The sequence below is a fragment of the Heloderma suspectum genome, chromosome 2 (genome assembly GCF_057233095.1).
Source record: "Heloderma suspectum isolate Gila_16-S chromosome 2, 16-S_ref, whole genome shotgun sequence".
Classification (NCBI taxonomy): Eukaryota; Metazoa; Chordata; class Lepidosauria; order Squamata; family Helodermatidae; genus Heloderma; species Heloderma suspectum.
The window spans coordinates 73,418,791-73,444,205 of NC_139459.1; the positions used below are offsets into that span (position 1 = coordinate 73,418,791).

Here is a 25,415-nt window from a genome sequence, read left to right on the forward strand (position 1 = left end):
CAGAATATGTTTGAATAATTCTTAAAGCCTCCTGGAAAAAAAAAAACAGGATTTTTTGGGGTGGTGTTGGGCGGGAGCATATTTCCTGAGGACTTTTTTCAATTTTTCTAGCAGCAAATGAACACTGTAAAAATCTCCTATGAAATATTTTCTCTTTTGAAATGAGTGAAACACTTTTCAAGACAAGGTTTTACGCACTCAAAATGTGTTCTATGAAGATCTTTGTCTAAGACAATCTACAACATTACAGAATTAATTCCTACGTATACTGTATGGACAACCCATAGACTGCATGGGCTGCATGCAGCTGTTATTCTTCATCTCTGTGGCCCCCAACATCCCTGGTTCCTTGCTGCCCCCAGGGAACGAAGAGTGCCATTACTGCAGAAAACAGCTTGCAAACTAGTCAGGCACTCACGTCATTCCCAACACTCCCCATACGTTGCTGCTGTTGCTGGAGTAAAAAACAGGACCATCGCACAAAGAAGGCAATCATGCAGATGCGTGGAGGCCAAACCACAGACCGCAGTGCCAAGAGTTCAAAAGGCTGCTCTAGTCACCGTGCTCTGTAGTTAGGTTGTGTGTGTGCCCAACCGCCTTTTTTTCCTGAAGACCCTTGTTTTTTTTTCCGGTGGTGGGGTAATGTAAGGGTCATGTGTCTCCAACACTCTTTTTTCTCTGGCAGTGGCAATGTGTGAGGGGCATTGGGGGGAAGGACCAAAAAAGACAGATGGATGGAAATGGAGGAAGGCAAGAGCAGGACAGGCTGGCTGGCTGGGGGTCTCAAAGGGAGGCAAGCTGTTTGCAGGGAGTGGGAGCCATGGTGTGCGTGTGTAATGATTGCAATGTTTTGCTTATCAGTCTTTCTGTCTCTAAATATAAACCTATTATCTTGATTCTTAACTGCTACTCTTCACTTGCTTCCTCTATCGTTCCATGTAGTTTAAACTCCTTCTTTGAGCCATTAAGTCTCTTCATGGCCTTGCCCAATATCTATCTTCACTGCTTTCTTCCTATTTTCCTCCTCAGCTTTCATCAAATAAAAATCTCCTTATTAAGTCTCCCATCTCCCTTGCATTTCCTTCTTGATGTTCTATTTGATATCTTTTATCATTTTCCTATTGAAAATAGCACACTAAGGGCTATTTTAGTGGAAAGGCGGGATAGAAATGTTTTTTTCCTAAATAATGTAGTATATAAATGCTAATAATACATAAAGTAAATGTAATAAATACATTAATATTCCCAGGTCAATTACTGTGTAGTTTATATTTTACTTCCTTTTAGTCTCACTCAGTAAGTGCAAAGTTTTCCCTCTTCCTCCAAGTCCTTTTGTTTCATGTTTTTAAGACGGTGAGCCTGAAGACCTTTTCATTTTATTCCTGTACAGCATCTACTATATTTTAGATGCTTTTACAAACAGTAATTGAGAAATGGGACCTGCAACAAAATACTGCAGTATGAACTGCTCCTGTTCAGAATTCCAGCCATGCCCTTTTCCTGGAAATTCAATTCCACTCCCACCAACAGTCAGCCAGCATTCTATGCCTAGTGAGCATGCTCACTTCTTCTTGAGCTGTCCTCTGAGGGCTTCCTGAACTTCTGGCAAGCTTCCCCGAAGCCTGCTGCTATCTCCCTCTTATACGTGGATAGTGCTGTCCTAGCTACATAAAGATTCACGCTCAGAGAATGAGCTTACTATTAGTATATAGGATGATTATAGTGATGATAATTAAGAAGAGAACTTTTACAACAACCAAGTGATTTTGAAATGTTTGTTGTCATTATATTTATTCTTCTAATAGAAAAATAAGCCTCGTTTTCAATAAGCCTATTAATTATTAATTAATTCTCTAAATCTAAAATAAGCAGTCAGCAGAATTTCAGCAATTTTCCAGTTTCATAGGACAACCATAAATGCCAGGTGTTTTGCTACTTTTTCAGTTCACTTCCACATTTATCACTGCAGTACAGTTTAGGCTGATGATAAACTGCATATCACATTTTTGACTACTCAGGTTTGTTTAGTTTGTTTGAAGTGGAACAGTCCAACAGAAGAAACTGAAAACTTAACTGTTCTACTTTAAATAAACATAGAAGCTGATAATGCTAGTTAGCACAGACTATTCTGTTTCCTCCATTATCATCCACCACCCCAAAACACACTAATAACATCCTTTTTCCAATTCAGCTTTCATATACAGCCCATAGTCTGAAGAGGAAAAAATCCTCTGATTTACATGGTTAACCACAGAGATGTTCAATTGATTGGGGGTGAGGAGACGGAACTGAAACTACTCTATGGCCAGTTGTTATTTAGTATTTCTGTAGCTGACCTTTTGCTGTAGGATTTGGCTATCAGAAATAGCAGTGATTTTAGAAAAAGAAGTAGGATTTAGTTATTGTAGCCTATGTTATTCCCTTTCCCATATTTTGATCACCATAGGGTAGCATCCAGTGTTAGCCCTACATAGAGTAGATCCACTGAAATGAATGAGATCTAAGTTAGCTGTGACTAACTTAAGTCTCATTCATTTCAATGGTTCTACTCTACTTAGGACTAACATTGGATACTACCCCATATATGTCACTGTATTCTGCTACACTTCTGCTTCCATGGAGTTCTCTTTAAATATCAGATCATCCTCTTACCCTCATACTTTCGAATGGTAATTATAGATAATTTGCAGTTTACAATTACAAAACTGAAGTCTCAGACCTTCATTTCAGTGGCCATCGTGTAGCTTCAAGATAAACTGCAGTTAAAAATACTGCTTGGCATATAAGATAAAGGAAAGGCTGAGATGTACATTAGATCAATTCTTGCAAATGTAGAGCAGTTGCTCGGAGCAGGGCAGAAGAACATTTATTTCCAGTCAAAACATAAACAAACTTAGTTTTTGGGATAGGGATAGGAAGGTTTCATTCATTTCACACAAATCCAATCCCTGTTGAACATACAATGATGGAAAGGTCATTGGGAAAAGCTCAGGGCAACAAGATGTTTTTTGTGAACCGCCCAGACAGCTTTGGCTATTGGGTGGTATAGAAATACATACATACATACATACATAATAAGATGACGAAGCAAGAAATATGGTAAGAGAAACCATGTCAATTCTGGGATATCAGTACAACAAGCAGGAATGTCTTGTCCCTCAATACGTAGAAATGTCCAGGATCATAATATTAAATGTGACATAACTGTATTACTGTACCTAACTACAAGACCTAAGTTTAGCCACAGAGCAGTGGTAACAATTTCCCCACAGACTGAGGCAGCTGCATGAGCCCAAAATCAAATTTTTGAGTGATGAAAGCTCCACAGTAAGTAGCGATTGTGCAAGTCATTAAGGGAGCGATCCTATGGCCACTAGACAGTGACTAGACGGCCATAGGGTATCTGGTTTTCCAGGAACCAACCTCAGAGCCTGCGCTCCGAGGTCGGTTCCTGGAGAACCAACTTCCCCCCTCTTCCGCGCTGCCTTGGAGGCAGCGCGGAAGAGCCCCATGCTCCGCGCTTGCAAGAGGAGCACGAAGCAGCCAAAAAGGGGCATTCCTGGGGGCGTTCCGGGGCGGGCGGAAATGCGTGTACGACACATCCAATGTGTCGTACAGCAGCTTCCTCCCCCGCTCTGCCCTCCCGTGGCTAGACAGCTGCAATCGGCTGTCCAGCTGAAAATGCAGGGCAGGAGACGCACGGAGAGAACGATCCCATTCGTGCTTCTCCTGCCCTGCATTGGATAGGCAGTCACCTCTGAGTTCAGAGGCGGCTGCCTATCTGAATAGGATTGCGCCCTACATGATTCATGTAACGTATCAAATGAATCAACCAACAGTTTCTAGAGTTCATATGACATGGCACTGTTTGCCAAGGGAGGAGTCGTTAAAGTGTCAACGGTTAACTAATTTATTGTCATCTTAAAGCTTACTTCATTTTGACCGAGGAACCACCCAAAGTCCCACACAGGCTTTTTTTTTCTTCTCTTGATGTAAAGTTTGAATGTCAGTGGGCAGATGAGAATGATTAAGAACCCTAATATGTGGATGATCTCCACATACCTGTTGAGTCCAACTATGAGAGAGAAAACATATGCCATAATATTAAGGAAAAACCACCACCAAACCAAAATAGTGTCAGAAACCCAGCTCAGCTAGATAATCACTTTAACTATGTATTCTATGTGTCTACTCAAAAGTAAGTTCCATTGTATTCAATGGAATGTACTTACAGCTGTGTATAGGATTACAGACTAAATCACTTTAAGAAGTTACTCTAAGCTAATTCCTCACTCTTGCATCAGAGCAGCTATGTGCCTGGGCAGTGATTTCCCAAAATCACATTCTGGTTCTGATAAAAAAAAATAAATAGTTGCAACAACAATTTAGGAAGAGTTAGATTACTCATCTTCTATTTCACTGTGGTATTAACAGCCACTACCCAAGTAATTTTCTTCTGAAAGAATAGCTAATCTTGAAAAATCTCAGACGGTATTATAATTCCTGGCAAAGTAACCCTTTGGAGATTACTGAATACTCTGCTTGATTAATCATTGCTCAACTGATATAATTACCTTGACTTACATTTGCCTACCTGACATTGTCTCTTCCATTTTTAAAAAGCCTCCACACTCCAATTTGCAGCAGCAAAGTTCTACTATGACAGACAATAAAGTTGGCACGCTCAGGAAGCAAGCTTGTGAATTCTAGACATACTACAATTCAATTTTCCTGGAAGTCATGATTTGCAACGTTCTTAAATAAGTCTGTGGCTAGGCAGAAGTTACCCAATTCTGATGCATGAGCTAATTCCTGTCCAGGCTGACCTAAACATGATCATTTGATCTTCTTCCTAGTACCTTCATTAGCACAAGGAATAGGAAGTCCTATTAGCACAAGCCTCCTTGATTGGCTTTTCACATGCTCATAAGAAGAACATAAGAAGAGCCATGCTGGATCAGACCAAGGGTCCATCTAGTCCTGCATTCACACAGTGGCCAACCAGCTGTCAACCGGGAACCCACAAGCAGGGCTTGAGCGCAACAGCACCCTCCCACCCATGTTCCCCAGCAACTGTTGTACATAGGCTCACTGCTTCTGGTACTGGAGGTAGCACACAGCCATCAGGACTAGTAGCCATTCCTTTTCCTCCAGGAATTTGTCCAACCCCCTTTTAAAGCCATCCAAATTGGTGGCCATTACTACATCCTGTGATAGCAAATTCCATAGTTTAACTATGCGCTGTGTGAAAAAGTACTTCCTTTTATCTATCCTGAATCTTCCACCAATCAGCTTCATAGGTTGTCCCCGGGTTCTAGTATTTTGACAGAGGGAGAAAAATTTCTCCCTATCCACATTCTCCACACCATGCATACTTCTGTAGACCTCTATCATGTCTCCCGTTTACCCTCCTTTTTTCCAAGCTAAAAATCCCAGCTGTTGTAACCTTCTCTCATAGGGGAGATGCTCCAGCCCCTTGATCATTTTAGTTGCCCTTTTCTGCACTTGTTCCGACTCGACAGTATCTTTTTTTAGGTGCAGTGACCAGAAGTATACACAGTATTCCAAGTGTGGTCGCACCATAGATTTGTATAGGGGCAGTATGATCTTGGCAGTTTTATTCTCAATTCCTTTTCTAATTATGCCTAACATGGAGTTTGCCTTTTTTTCAGAGGCTGCACACTTGGTTGACATCTTCACTGAGCTGTCCACCAAAATCCCAAGATCTCTTTCCTGGTTGGTCACCACTAGCTCAGAGCCCATCAGGCTATACTGGAAGTTGAGATTTTTTGCCCCAATGTGCATCATTTTACACTTGAACTGCATTTGCCATGGATGTTTATATTATCCCTGTGCTCTGGATGTTTCTGCTGCTCCTTTTAATGGCATGGTCCAACATGGACCACGACCACTGACTCCACTCCAGCACTATCTACTAGGCTATCTAGATGGCACATGATATCTGCAACCTTTGCATCAGGCAGGCAATTAACCATACCCACATCAGGCAGGCCATTAACTGCATGCCCATCACAACCCAGCTGTCTATGTGTCTAATGACTGAATCTCCCAGAAGCCCCCCCCCCCCCCAAGGCACGTCCTCAGTGCAAGAGGATATTTGTTTGTCTTCTGAGGAATGGGTCCCTTCTAAGGGATCATTTCCCTCTTCTTCAGAAAAATGCCTTCCTTCCCTGAGACCCGCATTCTCCATGACAGCAGAGGAGCTGTCACCCTGGTAGTGGAACACAGCTAATAAGTCCTTGAAGGTCTCATCCAACAACCTCTCTGCCTCTCTTAGCTTCTCCAGGTCAGCAACCTTGGCTTCAAGGGAAAGAAATTGTTCCCTGACAGCCAGGAGCTCATTACACCGAACACACACCCATGACTTCCGTCCAGCAGGTAGATAGTCATACATGTGTCACTCAGTGCAATACACTAGATAGCCCCCACCCCCCTGCTTTTCCCCTTCATAACTTTTTTTTTTAATTTGGGTGTGTTTTCCCTGGAAAACGTAGTTGTTTACTACGAGAAGGTGGGGAAATTATTTATAGTTATTTATTTACACTTACTTACTGTGAGTACGGAATAGGGAGGAAGGAGTCGACTGCTCTGGCTTCCTTGCCCTGGCTACACTGTCACAGTTGCTTAACTCGCTTGTTTGCTGATGCTTTGTCACTGGGGCTGAGAAGCGTCAGTGGGGCTCCTCACGCTTTGAGAGCTGAGACATTCAGCAACTTTTATGTCTCAGCATCTGAGACATGTATTTGTCCACACATTACAGTGGACAGATAAAGGCTTTTCCTCTAATCTTTAATCAAGGTTAAAAAGAGGCGGAACAGGAAGGCCTCCCCTTCTTCTACTTCCTGATATCTCCATAAGACAGCTTGTGCTGGAGTTGCTCCATAGGCCAGAGAACATGTGACCAATGCCATTTTAAAATGGTCCGAAATAAATGACATCCCCAAAGAGCTCTGTTTTTCACAAAAGCATACATGGGACTCTTGAGTCAGGGCAAAAATAATTACCTCTCCCTCTTTTTTTTTTTTTTTTACTTGATTGTATATTAATAAAATAAATTCTTGTATAACTGTTTCTGAGTAATACTTCATGTCACTCCCCATTTCTGCACTCTATACATTCAAACAGACGACTATGTGACTGCTGTGTCCACCTGTTAAGAGTCTTGCTTATTTGATGGATATTTTATAACAGTGTCTAATCTTTTTACGGGTTAACCTTCTTGAGGTATAAAGAGCCAAGACCATTTTAGCATTCTGAATAATTAACTAACCTGTGCCTTTGCCAATTTCTTTTCCAACAAATCCCTCTCTCGTTCCGTTTGCTGTAGGCGTTTATTAAGTTCAACGATGTCTCCCTTCAGAGATGCCAATGCTGCTAAGTGGAGCTGTAACACATAAGCAAAATATAGCTAAAATTAAATACGATCTACAAAGCTTACCCACTTGCTTAGATTTATTCTGGAACAGCATAGGCAATGCAAGTGGCTGAAACCAAGTGAGAAGTTTCACACTTTGGAATTTTTAATTCAAGAAGTAGGACAACCTATTACATGTCATTCAAATGCTTCAACTTGGCACATTTCCAAGTTTAACACTGAATACATTTGCTTATCAGAATATACACCATAGGCTTAAATACAATGGAATTTAATGTAACTGGAAGTCTCAGTGCATTATTTTTTCAGCATGACTTTAGATTACGGTGTTATAGGGTTTTATGTTATTGAAGCCACACCATATACTTTGGCTCACTTTTATTTGGATTAAGCAGTGCGATCACCTTTGGCCCTAGGAAAGCTTGGTCAACTTAATTACCATTTCTAAGTCATAACATATGTTTACATGGTCAATAGTTTGCTTACAAACTATTTGGTGGCATATGTGGGCTCTATGAATGAGCCATAACGCCATCTTAGAGAAAAGATTAGTGAAGGCATAGTTTTAGATACTAGCTTGTAACTTGAGCCACAACGCCCTCATTTAGAAACATTTAGTTTCTGGGAATTTATTCCCCCAGATCTCACAGTAATTAAGCTAGTTTAAGATTACCAACACTGAACCAAAATGCAAGACAACACACTTTTAATGGCTTATCAGAATTAAACAATTATATTAAAAATAAAACTACTAGTGACAATATAAAGAGGTGTGTCATTTCCCCCTGCCAAATTTTAACATATGGATTTTTAGAGCCTTTTTTGGATTCTCCGGTTCCATTTATGCCCATTCTATACAGAGCATTCTATAGAGACTCTAATGACACTCTCCTTATGTAAAAACAGATATGTGACATTGCTAGAAAGGCTGAAAGTTCCTGAAAAAAAAAAGACACCTGTCTTCATCTGGGGAGAATGTTCCCATCACATACAGATTAGCTCCCACCCACAGTATTCTAACTAGTTAGAAGGCCTTATACAAATTTCCTCTTCCAGTTCATTTCTCATTCCTAGACACCACAAATTTGATCCAGTTCATTACCACATCAAACCCCTCCCTCATATTGTTTCTTGACAATATCTTGTCCGACTTTATTGATCCATCCTATCAGTTCATGTTGCCTGTAAAGTCTCTGAACTAGAGATGTAAAATTCCTGTGTCCTTCCACCCCATGGCTTCTTTCATAAGGAATACTTCCTTCCTTATCAAACCTAAACTTATCAGTGCTTTAGAAACATAACATGTTAATCACTTAATGTATAAACTTGTACTATTTGACATATTTATGAAATTTATAGAGCAATTTTATTTATTTAAATATTTTTTGGCCACCTTTTAGAGTAAAACCCCTCCCAAGTCAGCTTAAATAAAAGTATCTTATGCATGTTTACTCAGAAGTAGGACCCTCTCTTAATGGAGCTCACTCCCATGTAAGCAAACAAATCACCGGAGCCTCAAAGAATGGAGCTGTTTGCACTTAACAGCATTTGGTGGCAAATCGTGGGTTAAGTAACCCAGGAATTGCAGGGATGTGCACAATGCATAAGCCGCTTCCAGTTTCCAGCAACAACCTACGAATGCTGCATTCATAGGTTGTTACTGTGACATCTGAACCCAGGCTCTTTGGGTTGTTCATGGGTTAAACAACCCAATGTTAACCCATGGTTTGTTCTTGGGTTAACTTTGGGTTGTTTAACCCATTAACAATCCAAAGTGCCCAGGTTTGGACATCATGGCAACAACCTATGAAGGTAGCATTCACAGGTTGTCGCTGGAAAACAGGAGCGGCTCATGCGCAATACGTGTCCCACAATTCTGGGTTAATTAACCCACGATTTGCCATCAAACACCATCATTACGTTCAAACAAGGTCTACATGTACAAATAGATTTGTAAATATACCCACTACTAGAAATGGAGAACTGCAAAATGCTGCATCCATGCTGCCTAAACATGTATCTCAGTTGTTGCCATCACAAAAGTATGAAAAAAAAAGCTGAAAATAGAAACCATACATTTCTGTAGTAAAAAAGGAAACCGTATTATTATTTTTAGATAGAAATACTTGTACAGGCACAATAATAAGGTCTAGTAGAATATTTGGATATCAAGTTACATTTTAGAACAATATTGAAAACACTGTACCCATAGGAATTATTCTCCAATACCAGTGACCTTACATAAAATCACTGTACTACACATTTTGCGTAAAACCTTGTCTTAAAAAAGCATTTCACTCATTTTAAAAGAGAAAGCATTTTATTAGAGGTTATTTCCAGTGTTTCTCGAAATTTCAATTTTTCTACCAGAAAAACTGAAACAAAGAGAGGATTCCAATATTGTATAAATGGACTTCTGGTCATGCAATCAGACTTCCTCCACTTCTCCTCCCCCTGCAGTCCCCCAGGCCCTCCCAAAATCTGCTCCAGAGGGTTTCCAAAGCCTCCAGAACAGATACTGAGGGTGTGAGAGGCTGCAGAGGGGAAGGGGAATTGCTCCCCTCCTCATTCTGCTGACAGAAGCTGTTCTGTCAGTGCAAAGAGTTAATTAGATTTTTCCAGGAGACCCGAGGGAAAAAAATATTTTTTTCTCAGAATTTTTTCTGGGCCTTCATATCTCAACTTTGAACTGTACAGACCATGGTTACTCAGTTCTCAACTACTAATTATATGCTATTCCTGAATGTGACATCAGATATGAAGATGGCCCAAATTTTACCCATTTCTTACATTTTATCTATCAGTTGCCAAATATTCTAACAAAATGTAATGCAGAGCGCTGTGCCTCCCAGAAGACATGTAAATGTGGAACAACTGAAGTGAAATAACAATCTGTGCTTCTATGTCACAGGAAATGCACAGTTCAGATCTGGAATCACTCCTAAGACAATGACCTCGTGCGTACGTAACACCAGTTCCTAGGTTAAGCAACCCAGGAATTGGCATGGCCGCATAGAAGCGAACGACTGCACTGCTTCCAACTCTCGCCATGTCTGCTTTGAATTAGCTTTCTGAAACAACCCAGGAACCCCTGGTTTGTTTTTGGGTTAAAAATCTGGGTTGTTTAACCTTAACCCAGCGTACCGGGTTCACATGTCACACCAAAAGCTCAGGAATGGGTTGTTTCAGAAAGTGGAAGCAGGTATGCCAGGAGCCAGCACATTCTTTCACTCATGTTCACAAATAACCCGTGGTTTGTTAACCATGGTTTCTTTGATCTTGTAAACCCAGTAATTCTTACATTCTCTTCTTTAATTTTTTACAAGGATGATAACTAAAGTCTAAATAAGAAGAATTATAAAATATTCCAAATCTTCTCTTCATTTTCATGAACAAAATTTAAAATAATTCTGAGTGAGAAAACAAAACTGACTCAGTAGTATAATAAGGTAAGTATTGTTTAGCTGCCAAATTGTTCTTAAGATAAACAGCTGTTGAAAATCTTCCTGCTAAACAGTTTAGCAGTCATGACGAAAAATGACACTTGCGTGTTTTTTTAACATTACTTCTATTGCTAAATTCATTTCATTTCAAATCAGAGATTATATGTGGTGGTAAAAATAAAACAAAGCCCAGAATTATTCTACTTCATGGGAAGTAAGAGGAAGTTTTACAGTAGAACATTTGAAAACATTCTCTCTCTGTGTTTTATGGATGTTGTGAACACGTCAGTTTTGATTTCGTAAGAAGATAAGAACATAAGAAGAGCCATGGTCCATCTAGTCCAGCATTCCATTCACACAGTGGCCAACCAGCTGTTGACTGGGAACCCACAAACAGGACACGAGTTCAACAGAACCGTCTTGCCCATGTTCCCCAGCAACTGGTGTACAGACATACTGTTTCAAGGCATACTGTTTCAAGACAAAGGAGGCAATTCACGTATAACTTGAACTGCTATGCTGGTATGTGTAGTTTGAATTGCCCATGAAGTATTTTTATGAACACTTGGGCATTAAACACTAATTTGTGTACTGCTCTGTTGCCATGCTCACTCTAGTATTGATTTTCTTATCAATAGCATCCTTTTTGTAAAGGTGAAATTTCCAGAAAGATTTATTTAAACATTTATATCCTGCTTTTCTTTATAAAATAAACTCAAAGCAGCTTACAGATAACGTTCATAAAATTCAGTAAAACACACAGTAAAATTAGTGCAAGTCTCTTAATTCAATTTTATATAATAAAACCAAGAGCAGGATTTAAAAATCAGCATAAAAACAAAGAGAAAGAACTTTAACCCTCTTGAAAGCTCAGTGAAATAAAAAGGTCTTAGTAGCTCACCTGAAACTTAAAAGAGAAAGAACCAGTTCTACAACCTGGATGTTGCAACAGAAAATGCCCTGTTTTGTATCCCAACCAATCATGCTATGGAAAGTGGTGAGATGTACAGCAGGGCCTCAGATTTTGAGAATGTAGTGGGTGGAGAGTATCGTATGAGCAGAGGTGGTCTTAAAAATATCCACAATGAATGTAACCTTCCCCCCTTTTCCCCACTTTTAGAAATGTCTCAGAACAAGGCACATGGCCAGATCTGACCAGGCAGCTATAGGCCACTACACATCCCAGAATAATCCCCAGAGCTGCTTAGAGATATTTTAGATATGTTCAGCAGTATATAAATTTATTAAATAAACCAATAATAAATATTCTTCCACGTCAACCCCTCCTCAGCCTGTGATTCAGCCTTATGTTAAATAGATACACGTAGGAATCGCCTGGAGGACACATGATCAGGTCATCCGAGGCCATGATTGGTCAGTTTTCTGGGAGCTGCCTAGTCCCATAGAAATACCTTTGTTGATGAAATCATCCTTTGTCTTTAAACAGGAAGCTTCCAAATGCATGTCAGAGGCAGCCTCACATAGTGTGTATAACAGAAATTTATTCTGGATGTGATCAGGATATGTAGTAATAACAGAGGAGTAGTAGTAGTGATGATGATGATGTTGATGTTGATGATGATATGGGATAGTGATCAGATCTGCTTTATCCAGAAAGGCGCATATCTGGTGCACCTGTCAAAGCTGTGCAAAAGCATGCCTCCACAGACGCCAGCACAGCATCCATGACTAAAGCCAGGTCCAGAAGCACTCCCAAGCTGCAGACCTGGTCTTCTCAAGGTTAGTGAGAAGACCCCATGCAGAACAGTTCAGCTTCTCTGTTGTCCAACAGAACCTCTGTCTTGTGTGGATTAAGTTCAGCTTATTAGCTCACTTCCAATCCTAGCCTACACTCATGGACTAGTTCAAAACTTACACAGCTTCCTCGTCCTCAGATGGAATAGAAAGACTGAGCTGGATTATCATTCACATATTGATGACACCCCATCCAAAATCCCAGCAATTCATGTAGATGTTAAATACAGTGTGGGAGAGGCCTGAATCCTGAAGGATCCCATAGATCAATCCCCAAGGGATCGAGCAGGAGCCCCCCCAACACTGCCTCCTGGGATTTGCCAGTCATATAGAACTAGAGGAACCTAAAAGGGGTGCCCTCAGTCCCCATTCCAGGTAGGCACCCCAGAAGAATACCATGATTGCAGGGGCAAAAGAACCCATCATTGGTGCTTTCCCTGTCCTCACATGTACTGCTCACATGACTGGTGTTTACATAATAACCTGTGATGCAGCACGGGTTGCAGTGTTGTTCAAACCCGGACCGTGACACAGCAGGGGTGGCTTTGTACCCACCTGTATTGGCCCCAGAAGCGTAGCCAAGTCATTTAGAGGGGCCTAGAGATCCATAAAGCTTGCTTAAGTTCATTATTGGTGCAATTCCCATGCTAGTAAGCCTCTGAGCATGTGCAGATGAGTCAAAAGGCCGATAACAGTCTTCTCAGTGCATTCCTTACTAATAAGAAGAAAGCCTTATCAAGCACTCTGCCTGGGAAGCGAAGTTTGTTTACAGGTGGCTGTGCTTGAGAACCAAACACTGCTGGCCTATGCTGGGAATGAACGCTATTGCTGCTGTTATGCTGCCTTATTGCCAACATGTAGAGTATACGACCCATTTGACCCAATGGCTCTTGGTTCAGAGAAGCTGCCTGATCCCATTGGGTACGCCTGTGTGCTGTAAGTTACCCAATAAAGTACTCCTTGCAAGTAAACCTTTGAGTCTGATTTTTCACTATCTTGGCACCTCTAACCTAAGAGTTCAACGTCCACTGCAGGGGCGATACACCACCTTACAAGCCATAACCTACACTAGGGGTTGCGGGGTGGGTATGAAGCCATCGCCACTGTGCTGTGTGCTAGGTTCGGACGACACGGCAACCTGTGCTGCATTGCAGGTAATTATGTAAAATGTAGTCACGTGAGCACATGCGGTGGCAGGGAAAGAACCAACAATGGGTTCTTTTGCCCCTGCAATCATGCGAACCCAGCCTAGGAGTACAATCCTGTACATGTCCACTTCGAAGTAGATATGAAGTCTTTTTAGCAAACAAAGCTGTATATCAATCAACCAATCAGCAAGCCCACTGAATTCACTGGGACTTACTGCCAGGTAAGCATGCTTCACGCTGCAGCCTAATACCATCTGTACAAATGTGGTTAAGGCTTTGTGTTGTATCCAGCAATGTCCTTCCACCAGCAAAATAGACACTACTAGTGGACAGAATTCCCCCTCCCGCTGCATCCCTCTAAATCTGCTCTGAAAGGTCCCCCAATCATCTGGAACAGATTTAAGGAGTATACAGGGACTGCAGGGGAGAGGAGGGGAAGGGAAACTCCCGATACACAAGTAGAAGTCTCCTTGCATAACATTGGCTCTAGCCCTTTACTATAAAATCTCTCTTTTTTTTTTTAGCCCTTTGCTGGAAAAAACTCAACAATGTTTATTTTATCAATTCTCAGCATTGAACAAAGACAATTCTATGCCAGCAGGAAAGGTAAAGAATGCAAGATGATGGATTCTTTAGTTGAGCTGAAGGTTTGCCACCATTCCCAGCAGCTCTTCTACAGACACTAAGCTGGGAGTGGACTGAAATAATATGCAACCTTCAAAGTAAGTGTTATGGTGTTTACTGCAAGGAAGTAGCATTTTTTAATTATTGTATAACACATAAGCAGTAGTCAATCCCCTCCATCAGCTCTAAAAATGATTTGTATCTTAAGGTATAGGTGTAGAAACAGGAGATTTAAAAGTCGCCACTAAAATGCCCATGATTTTGACATAAAATATTGTTGTAACAGAGGCCAGTGGATAAGCCGTTTATTCTCCAAATGTTGATTTTAAGAGTATGTGGAAGTTGTGACCTGATTTTTTAATTAAATAATGTGGGTACATAGTACCTAAGGTAAGAGGCCTGTAATTCTAACAACGGATGCCTCCAGCTATACTAGAGTAATCTATAATAAAGTCCAACATAACATGAATCTGCACTAAGGCTTTTGATTGTGCTCTACTCCTCTTTTGATTGCTTTCTCCCCCTCTTTGACACTTTTTCCTAACAGCTTTGTTGATTAGGGCCTTGCAATCTCTCACTTGATCAACTTCATGTACCACAGCTGGCACCCAGCTTCCAGCCTTTTGTTGTGGTGTGACATATAATATCATAACAGATATGATATGCTAGACAAACAGAAAATACCTAAATCTGTTCTAAACAGCAGAAATAATATTTTGGTATGTAGAACTGTCAATATGATTACATCAAAGATGCAAAAATAAAAGCTCAGACAATCAGGCCAGCGTAAAACAAAATTATTTGAGAAGGACAGATTTCATAATATCTACTGCAGACAGTGCAGGCAGCCAAGTGAAAAGCTACTTTTTCCTGAATAAACAGTATTCAACAATTCAGTCATATTGATACCCACAGATTAATTGCAGACACTTAAATATTTGGGTGGACTTGCATATCAATGAGAGAAAATGATAACATATTAAAACGCACAGCAATTTTATAGTAATGAATCCAGCATGGTCGAGATTATGACTCTTGGTGAGTAGTAAATATAGTCACAAATTATTGATTTGCATTTTCTAAAGCAGCCTTCCCCAACCTGGTGGCCTCCAGAAGTGTTGGACTACAGCTCCCATTATCCCTGACCATTGGTCATTGACCATTGGGACTGTTCTTGAGGCAATCACACAAAGAAAAGAAAAGAAAAGAAAAGAAAAGAAAAGGGATGTCTGGGGAAGCCTGTATTCAATATTCTAATCTGTTAGAGAACTATACATTTTGTAGAAGCAAGTTTAGGAAGCAGCCAGTCTGTTACTTGCTTTCTAATTTCCTTCAAAGCCCCTTCTCTGGCCTTTTTTCCCTCACAGGACAGAGACCTACCCCCCCCATACAAAAAACCTTCTCCATTTCCCAGCTAACTTAGTTTAATTCCACCTTCTTCCCTCTCCCCCACCACATAGTCACACTCATACAGGTTCTACAGTTCCTGGTGCCACTGCCCAAGTTGTTCTTCTGGGGTGGAGGAGGTAGCCAGCGCTGTGGGTAGTTGGTCAATACAGCTCCTAGTTCTTCTCCTTTATCTCTCCCTAACACTGTCTGTCTTTTTCACCTCCCTTCTTTCCCTTCTTTCCTTCACATGCAGCAGGCCACTCTATTGTCCAGTTCCTCTTTCCTTCTCTTTCTTTCCTCACCTCCAACTTCGCATGCTCTCTAACCAACTTCAGCTCCCATGGGTGCCTATGCATGTGTAGGCAGCCATTTCTGCTGATGTCAGTATAACCAAAACCCTGTGGGGCAAATGAATGAGGAGGTGCTGGGCTGGCTGCAGTTCTGAAGCCCACATGAAAGTGGGGTTGAGCTCCACTGATGGTCCCTGATCCACTGTTTGACAAGTGCTGGTCTGAAATATTTTGTGCCGATGACTGAAATTGCTCAGAGTAGTCATTTCTCCTCCTCTCTACCCCACTTTCAAAGAAAGTCCAATAAATCTAGGGTAACTACAGTAAAAATAGGGTCATAAGAACAATGTGTACGGTACTCATAGAGGCCAAATATAATTATAAATGGCATAAACATACATATGACTCAGGACACACACCACCCTTCTCTATCCACCCAAGCCGCTTGGGTTCTTGTATGCCTGCAGCACAGAATTACTCAACTGATCTCAGGACTCTTGTAAAAGCTTCACTGGTTTAGTGTTTCACAAGACTACAAGTGAGGCAGTCAAGCAGAAAGAGCAAAAATAATGTAAGCTCTACAGGGATTTCCCTCAGATTTCTAAACCCGAGTGTCTTCATCAGCTAAAGGGTCGCTAATGACATAATAACCTTCCAGTTCAGAGCCATGATTGTCTGTGGATGTTTATTTAAAAAGACTTGGTCTAACTTATTTTTAGAGCTTTCAGAGACTACTGCTTACTTCATCAGATGCTGAAACACAGAACAGCAAGCATATCAAAACGAATTGTTTGATTTTTAAAAGGAAACAACTTGGCATCTTTACACTTTCATTCCCTCCATCAATTTTTACCGTGAGAAAGGAATCCATGGTCCCTGTTTAGGCCTTGTTTCATGCAATTAAATAATTTTATCAGTTGTTCTGCCAGCTGGCATTCAACCCATCCATCTACCTGTATTAATCTGAGGATAGCCAATTTGAGATCTTTGATGGAATGACCAGGAAGATGAAAGTGTTACTCATACGTTTGTTAATATTCCTGATTTTTATCTTCAGACTTGTTTGCATTTGTATTTGCATTTCTTAAACAGGGACTCCTCTGGCCTATGTAGACTGCTGATATCATAGTTAACAAGATATATAAATCACAGGGTTGCATATGTAGGAACCTTGAATATTGTAAATTGGATGGTTAGCTTTTCTAACATTCAGCGTTCAAAGGGCTTAACCAGCACTTTAGTTTGTTGTATAGCTGCTTTCTGCAAAGGCCAGCAAGTAACCCTATCTCAAACAACATGAAAAGCTTTAGCTAGGGCTCTCTCATTCAGCACACACATACAATATCAATTGCCTTAATTTCTAAAAGTTAGCTTCAAAGTCCTTCCCTCCTCATTCTTGCTCAATATGAAACGTGCATAGAAATTCTAAGATGGGGCACAAAGGATGAAGAATTACTTCTGACTCCTTTTAGGATTACAAAAACAAAACGACCAAAAACTAGTCAAATTTTGTGCACAATTTTTTCATCCCTTTTCAAGGACTGCAAATTACTGGATAGAAATTACTGAAAAAACCCCAAACCATAAATCAGTCTAACACACAGAACATAATTTAAGTTGGAATGCAAATTTGAACACAAAACTCTCAAGCATAAGAAGTCAGTAGAACAATGATAAGTATTAAGAGACAAAAAACATAAAGGCTTGAATTTACAGGTTTTCATGTTTGAAATGTAGTACTGCTTTTAATCTCCTAATCCATAAGACTATATTTAAATCAAGCACCATAGCACACAAGAATGCAATATAGTTAGCATTATAATTAAGATCTCCTATGTTAGATAACCTAATTGAGCTATTAATAACTTATCAAAAGGTTGAAGCCACAGATCTTAGCAAGTTCCAGGGGGAGGGATCAGCCACCAGGAATACCATTTTATGTGCTCCCATTATATGGAAGATATTCGGTCTCAAGAATTAAGTACCATTTCACAAGTATATGGGGCATTTCTGTGAAGTTTTAATTTTGTTTTACTATGATCTTATTGCAGGGATGCAAACATGTGGCTCAGCAGATGTTGACAGACTGCCCATCAGCCCTAGCCAGCACACTCAATGGTGAGGGATGATGGGAACTGCAATTCAGCAACATCTGGAGGGGCATACGTTTCCCATCCCTGTCTTATTGTAAGGCAACTATCAAGGATGAGAATGTAGAGGAAAGTTTCTGCTTATACTTTAGTATCATAAAGACAGCACAGTGTTTCTGATGTCTTGTCTCAGTTTCTATTTCAGCACCCAACTTTCTCCCACTTAAATGACAGCTCTCCTGCAAATAGACACATTTCTTTAAAGTGATCAGTTACTATACATTAACAGCTTTCTCAGTCATTTCCCTCTCAGTTTTGCACTCTTTAAAAAACAACAACTGCATACTCCAAAGAGGCACATTTTTATGACACAAGTGATGAAATGAATGTAATCAAAGTCCATTTCAGCAAATACAATGACAATATTGCGATGGAAAACCTAAAAGAGAAACCATCTTCTAGCATTAGTAACTTGACAACTCAAAATTCCCTATGACAGTCTTGCTGTTTGAGCCCTGAAGCATGAACTTGGATTACCACAACCAATTGCCCTTTTTAAGAACCATCTCAGAAAAAGAAAGAATTGCTGGAAAAAGGTATAATTATATTGCTAGTGACTTCCACAAAAAAAATACTTTCACAAAGCTGTTACTTTGTGGGAATCTAAGATAAAAAGGTATTGATACCAATGGATTCAACCCGGCATTCATTCCCTGTAGTGAAACAAACTGAAGAAGCTATATCAAATTCATTCCAGGCACTCACCCAGTTGTTCCATATGCTTTTACATAATATTAAACAAAAAGTTATCTTTTTTTAAAAGGACAAACTATAAATATCAAGCCAAGATTTAGAAGAAATTATCTGAACACAAAGCAAGCATACCTATTACATACTTAGCAAAACACACCTCAATCCTGATGGTTAAGAATGGTCAGTGCTATGATCGCTGGATGCAGAGAGCATCAATCTTTGGAAATGTAAAGGCCCTCCTCCCTGCCTCTCGTAATTAAGAGCATTTTGCTAGTAAGTATATAAAAACGAGATTACCACAGCCAGAAAACCCATGTTCTACAGTAAAAAATAAATTGCACAGATTATGTACATTTGAATATCCATTTTTATATATTAGATTATTACATTTATCCTGCTTCCATAATTCAGGTTTACAAATAGTTTGGAGGAACGGAAAGTGGATGCAATTTTTATAACCATGAGGCCAAATGTTTGTTTCTTTTTAAGAGTGCCAAGAAGAAGAACGCCATTTTAAAGAATGCCAAATTCCAAGCCAAATTCTGTGCACACATAGAGATATTACTAATATCCCATAGTCCTCATTTGCAAACAGAAGTACATGTAACAGCATTCGCTTGCATAAATTCCTTGTTACCCTTTCGTCTCTCTGTCATCAATCCCAGTGTAAAAACTGAGGTTGTAAACTTCTCTGGGAAAATGTCTTTTTTGTTGAAGTTACTTTATAAAGCACCACGTACAGTGACGGTATTACAAATAAAAATACTTTGGGGAAGAACATACAACGGTATATATTTCTTTATAGGACCCACTGTGAAAGAGAGATCAGAGGATCAGGCTTGGTTTTAGGTGCTGCTCCAGTACAAATGTTTTTGACAGTTATGTCCTCCACAGCTCATATGTTTTCAGTAGAAACATGTTGCAGGAATTTATCTGTCTGGGTGCACATACACATTTTGTCCAGAAAGCCAGCTGTGTTCAGTGTTCTCACTCTTTCTTTACTTCTGAGTAAAAAGACATTAGTAGAGATGGGGAAAAAAAAAACTTCTGGGCAACAGGCTGCACTTGCAATTACACCTGCATTAAAAATGAATTTCTTCCTTAGGACTTGCTGAATCTTTTTGCTCTGATCACAGCAGTACACTTATCAAAACCAACAAAGAATAAGTACCAGACACACACACCCCTCCACTCATGCCACTATTTTAAAAACATTTAGTTCAGGAATAATCACACTGACCTCAAAAGAACGTCAGACTTCAGTAATGGATGTCAATACAGCCTCAGTCAATAGCTGTGCTAAACAGCCAGCTCTTTGCTCCCACGCCTACAGAACTCTCCACTCCACCCAGTCTGAACAGTAAGTGACAATTAGGCACAAATAGATATGCAACAAACAAAACACACTATGTTAATTTATTTTCCCCACAGAACAGGTTTTTATGATTACATCAACCAGTGGCTCGAGAAGTCAGTATTTTTTTTTTCATGGGGTAATAAATATAAGGGACTTGAGCTCTTTTAAGATTTCTCAGCTAGAAAATTATTCCTGAAAATACTTTATCTACAGTGCCAAAAGAACTTTAACCCCCCCACAACAATTAACACCCTACAGTTTGCAGGCTAACCAAACATGCAAAGATAAACTACCTGTCATGGGGAATTCTAAATCTTCCTTTCAGAACAGAGAAAATTCTGCTGTTACAGAAAAAGGTGGATAAAACTGGTGGGCAGTTGGGAGAGGTGGCGAGGAGGTGAAAATGCAGAATAGACCTAATAAGCAGTATCCTTCCCTCCTGCAACCAATTTACACTTCAAAGCATGTTTTCGAAGTATCCGACTCACACAGCTACAGTGATGAAAGGTACTGCAAATCCAGTCATGGAATGTGTATTGCAGGGCAGGGCATCTTTTCTTTCTTTTCTGTTCAACTTGTAATTAACAATTTGAAATGAGTTTATGGACCAAACCCCAAACCAGCAGAACACAATCAGAAGTACAGATATGTGCATAATTTGTCATGCTCTTCAATTCCCCACCCCCATCAGCACTGGCTTGGCAGGAATGACTTCAGAGCAATTCCAAAGAGGAAGCTGCTTTGAGGAATAAGGAAGGAGGCACTCCTTGTTCACATCCCAGGAAAAGGGGCTGCCATGAGAAAGCTACAACAGGCTGCGGGATGGGCAAGCTGTGAATGTGTGTGGTAAAGAAATGGGACGAAGTACTCCATTTATACCTGATGTGGAGATGTGAAAAATATACAAGAGGTACTGGTTAATTTTGTTTGATCAAGCTTTTGGAATGGAATTATATTATTTCCCATGAAATTTACTTGAATTAGTCATATCTCCATTGCAATTGTGCAGAAAAAGAGGGGCACAGAACAGTCACAATTTGACAATTCAGAATTTAGGATGTAGGTCACAAAGAGGCAGAGCCAAAGTAGGAGCAGTTGGGATTTTATAATAAGCTTGTTTACAATATAGGAACTGCAGAGTCACTCCAAAGCAGGTTTCAGTGTATCAGCAAAATAAAGTTAATCATTCAACAGAACATATAAATATTGTTTCTTCTGCTCTTTTTGCACTTCCTAATGCAACTTACTAGGTGTAGCACTGGAAATTCACTAGTTCAAACAGTCAAAATAGTAATGTCATCAGTCTCACTTGTCCAGAAAACGCTTTCTCAGTCCTGTTCTAAAATATGCAACAAGGAAAAGAAGGCTGAATAATAAGCATCCTTGGTTCCTTATTTAGCAACTATAAAATCTCCACCATGCTCAAGGATATGGTGAAATCAAGATGCAACTTTGCTTCCAAAGCATTGTTAAGCAGAGCTGTGACAGACCAATGGGAGAAAATTAATTCACAGTATCAGGGTGTCAGTATCAGCTACCTGCCACTGTAAGTAAGCGCTGACTTACACCATACATTGCTTATCCATGCAGTCAGTTCCACCCATCCCTGCAATATCTGTGATAGCAGCAGTAGGATGAAAAATTGTTCCATAAATTACAGAAAATACTACCAGCCATGACCATCACCACAAGATTGCCACTTTTTGCCTTTAATGGGAGTCTGACGAACAGAAATGAGACAAGTAAAGGTTTTCCCTTGCCTATCACCAATCTAAGAAAAATACATACCTTCCTAAATGTTTGTATGTCAATCTTCTATTAAAGCACAACAGCAAGACCAATAAAAGAAAATGGTGATCCTAGATCTTTCCAATCACACAGTCTGGCCCAGTTCAGGCATCACAGCTAACCATGGTTTGCTGCCGAGACAATGCCTCAGGCTTCCATATTCCAAGTCTGATCTGCAATAACCATAATATGTTATAATGATCTGTAGAGGGATAGGCACATTAGTCCATTGTAGCAAAAACAACAAGGAGTCTAGTGGCACCTTAAAGACTAAGAATTTTATTCTGGCATATGCTTTTGTGGACACTGCTACTTCATCTGATGCCTGAAGTGTTAACCTCAAATTGGCAGATCTATACACATGCTTGGGGTGGGGTGTAAACCAGGTGGTCAGAGGGGTACAAATGCAAAAAGCACAGGCAGTGATGATTAAGAACATAGGCAGGGTTGGCCCTCTCAGGCAGTGAATCTGGAAGGTGGATCCCTGCCACTGGGAGGGCGGTGGATCCTGCTGCTGCCCTATGCCTCTCAAAATGATTCATAGAGTGGGTGGCTGCTCTGGAGAGCCCTGCTGGCCACTTTCCTGCTACGGCAAATGCTGCAGCAGAAAAGCAGCCAACGCGGTTCTCCAGAGCAGTTGCCACTGCCCACCCTACACCTCAGTCTGAGTAAAGGCATAGGCACGTGGCCACTCTGGAGAGCTACACCAGCCACTCCCCTGCTGTAAAGGCTGCAGCAAGCGAGCGCCCAGCACGGCGTCCCAGAGTGCTGCCCACCTGATGCCTTGCTCTGGGGACCCCTAAGAGTATGCAGTTGGGTAGGTAGGCTCTCTGGTGAGCTGCGCCAGTGGGCTGTCCTCAGAGCCTGCCTGGACCAACTGGCTCACTCTGAGGGGTCTTTCACAAGAGCAAGGCATTGGCAGGAAAGTGGCCCTAGAGCCTGCCTATGTTGCTGTACTGCAGGAAGTTTCCAGGACCACCTCCCTGCCAATGCCTTGCTCTCATGAAGGACACGTCAGAGTGAGGTACTGAGGAGAAGGTGGATGGTGGTGGATGGCAAGTGGGAAGAGGGAAGAGAGGAGGGGAGAGAGGAGAGGGAAAGGTGAGAAGGGAGGAGAAGGGGAGGTTGGCAGTGGTGGTGGCTCGTGCTCCTCTTTCTCCTCCCACCACGCAGCTGCAGTAGCAGCTCACACTCCTCTTTCTCTTCCCCCTCCCCTCTCCTCTCTCCCTTGTGGCACTGGTGATTCACACTCCCGCCTCAGAGGCGACAGGAGGTCTTGCACTGGTCCTAAACATAAAAAGAGCCACGTTGAATCAAACCAAGGGTCCATCTAGTCCAGCCTTCTGTTCACATAGTGGCCAACCAGCTGCCTGTGGGAAGTCCACAAGTAGGACACAGTGCAATAGCGCCACCCCGCTTGTGTTCTCCAGCAACTGGTATACAGAGGCATACTACTGCTGATACTGGAGGGAGCTATCAAGACTACAAGCCAATGATAGCCTTACCTTAACCATTACTTTAATTGTAATTATCTTAACAGTTGCAATTCACAAAATGTTATTGGGTGATAACACAGACATCATTGTAATGGTGACCAGATTAACATATGTAGTGGGATTTTTTTTTTAAAAAAACCCTTTGTCCTTGTTCAAACTACTGGAAATAAGAATAGAATCTCTTTAAGAATTCTACTTCAGCAATTTTGTGTTGATATATGTCTTTGAAATTTCTTTGTTCAAGAACAGCCACTTTAAGGTTGAAATGCTCCTCCACTGGTGTCATAAACTTTCCCTCTCTCACTCAAAGTGTAAATACTAGGGCAGAGGTCATTGCTCTAGTATTTATGGCCCACAAAAACCTGGAGCAGAACTAAGAACTATACTAACATCCTCATGGTCAGAAGCAAGCTCTCACATTTGAGTGAGGAGAATAAATATTGGTAGGAAGAATTCTCAGCTGGAATGACTTCTCCACTTTACTTCTGCAGATTTAGTCACCACTTCATACATAACATTACAAATCCTTTAATAAGCCAAATACAGCCATGGAAGTAACCACTTAAGTATTTAATGGACCCAAGCAGTAAAAAGATGAGAAGGTCAAGGGTCAATGTAAACCACCACATAAATTATAGACATAGTGATATATGTTGTAACTCTCAACATTGCAAAATGTCTACATCCTTATGATGACCTCTCACTACATTAGAAAGTGCCCTTTAGGAACACGTTTCTGTGCTTGCAGCCACTGGCATGGCTGTAAATCCAAGTAAAGTTACAGGAACATAAATCTTGAATTTTGCAGGATGCCCATATAAAACCATGAATCTTAACAAGAGAAATACACTGCACACCATTTTATCTGCTCTAAGTATTTTTTCACATAAACTGCGGTGATAAAAACAACCCCCCAAACCATACAATCTGGCCAACTGTGCGTATATTATTTCCTGTCTTGCCCTATGAACCTTTCTTCCACAAGCCTATTTATTAACAGGTGTGTCAAGCTTGGAACTTAAAAGTATGCTGTGATGAGCGCTTGAAACAACTGATCATCTTTTTTTTATCCACTTTCTTAACTCAGCACAATAAAACCCCATTTATCCTTCCAGAATCTCAGAGATCCTCATCTTATGAGAGGTGACATGTCTAAAATTTGGCTGAACTAAAATGGGAAGTAGGCTGGCATGCTGATCACTAGCTGTGCACATTTTACTAAAATGCTTCTAGGTCTACATCTATTTGTAGGAACACTGGGTAGTACCCAATAGGGGCCACGTACATGCAGCCATCTTTGCCAGGCCCCACTCCACATGTCCCTAGCCCTGCGCATAGCTATGATATAGCACTTTTGGACGCAAGCCCCAATACAAACAAAAACACTTGTTTCTGAAAGGGGCAGTTTGCACCCCTTTCAGAACTAAGCATTTTCACGCACGTTGGGGCTTGCCTCCAGTAGTGCTATATCATGGCCACGGACAGATCTGGGCTGGCGGGTCAGGCCTATGCAGACTGGGGCCGGCAGAGCTGGGTGCATGCGCACAGCCCTAACTGGGTATTATCATTTGAATTCCCCTTCCCGTTTAATGGTCCTAAACATCCTGACGTAACTCAGATGGCTGGCCCCTAGTGTAGAACGTGGTGGGATCTCTATCTCTAGTTACTCTCAGGTCACTGCAGTGATGGAGAGAACTGTGATTCAGAGAACAGATAGAAAGCATGTTCTGAAGGGATTGGTGAAGTGGAGCGTCAGCACAATACATTTATACAAACCTATTTTTTATCATTTGAATTATGCAAAAGACTGGGGTGATACCACAAAATGTTGTATTGTTTTACTATAATTGCTGGAACTTGCCACCAATTTCACATATATGGAGGGG

General features: G+C 40.9%; 1 protein-coding gene across 5 annotated transcripts in view; it reads right to left on the reverse strand.

Annotated features, from left to right (window-relative positions):
* Positions 1–25,415, reverse strand: part of MCC (MCC regulator of Wnt signaling pathway) — a 320,734-nt gene that overhangs the window by 110,009 nt on the left and 185,310 nt on the right. For all 5 annotated transcript variants that reach the window (XM_084833886.1, XM_084833884.1, XM_084833883.1 and 2 more), the window contains one exon: positions 7,292–7,405. In XM_084833886.1, the coding sequence (XP_084690012.1) occupies positions 7,292–7,405 (114 nt within the window). The remainder of the gene's footprint in view (positions 1–7,291; positions 7,406–25,415) is intronic.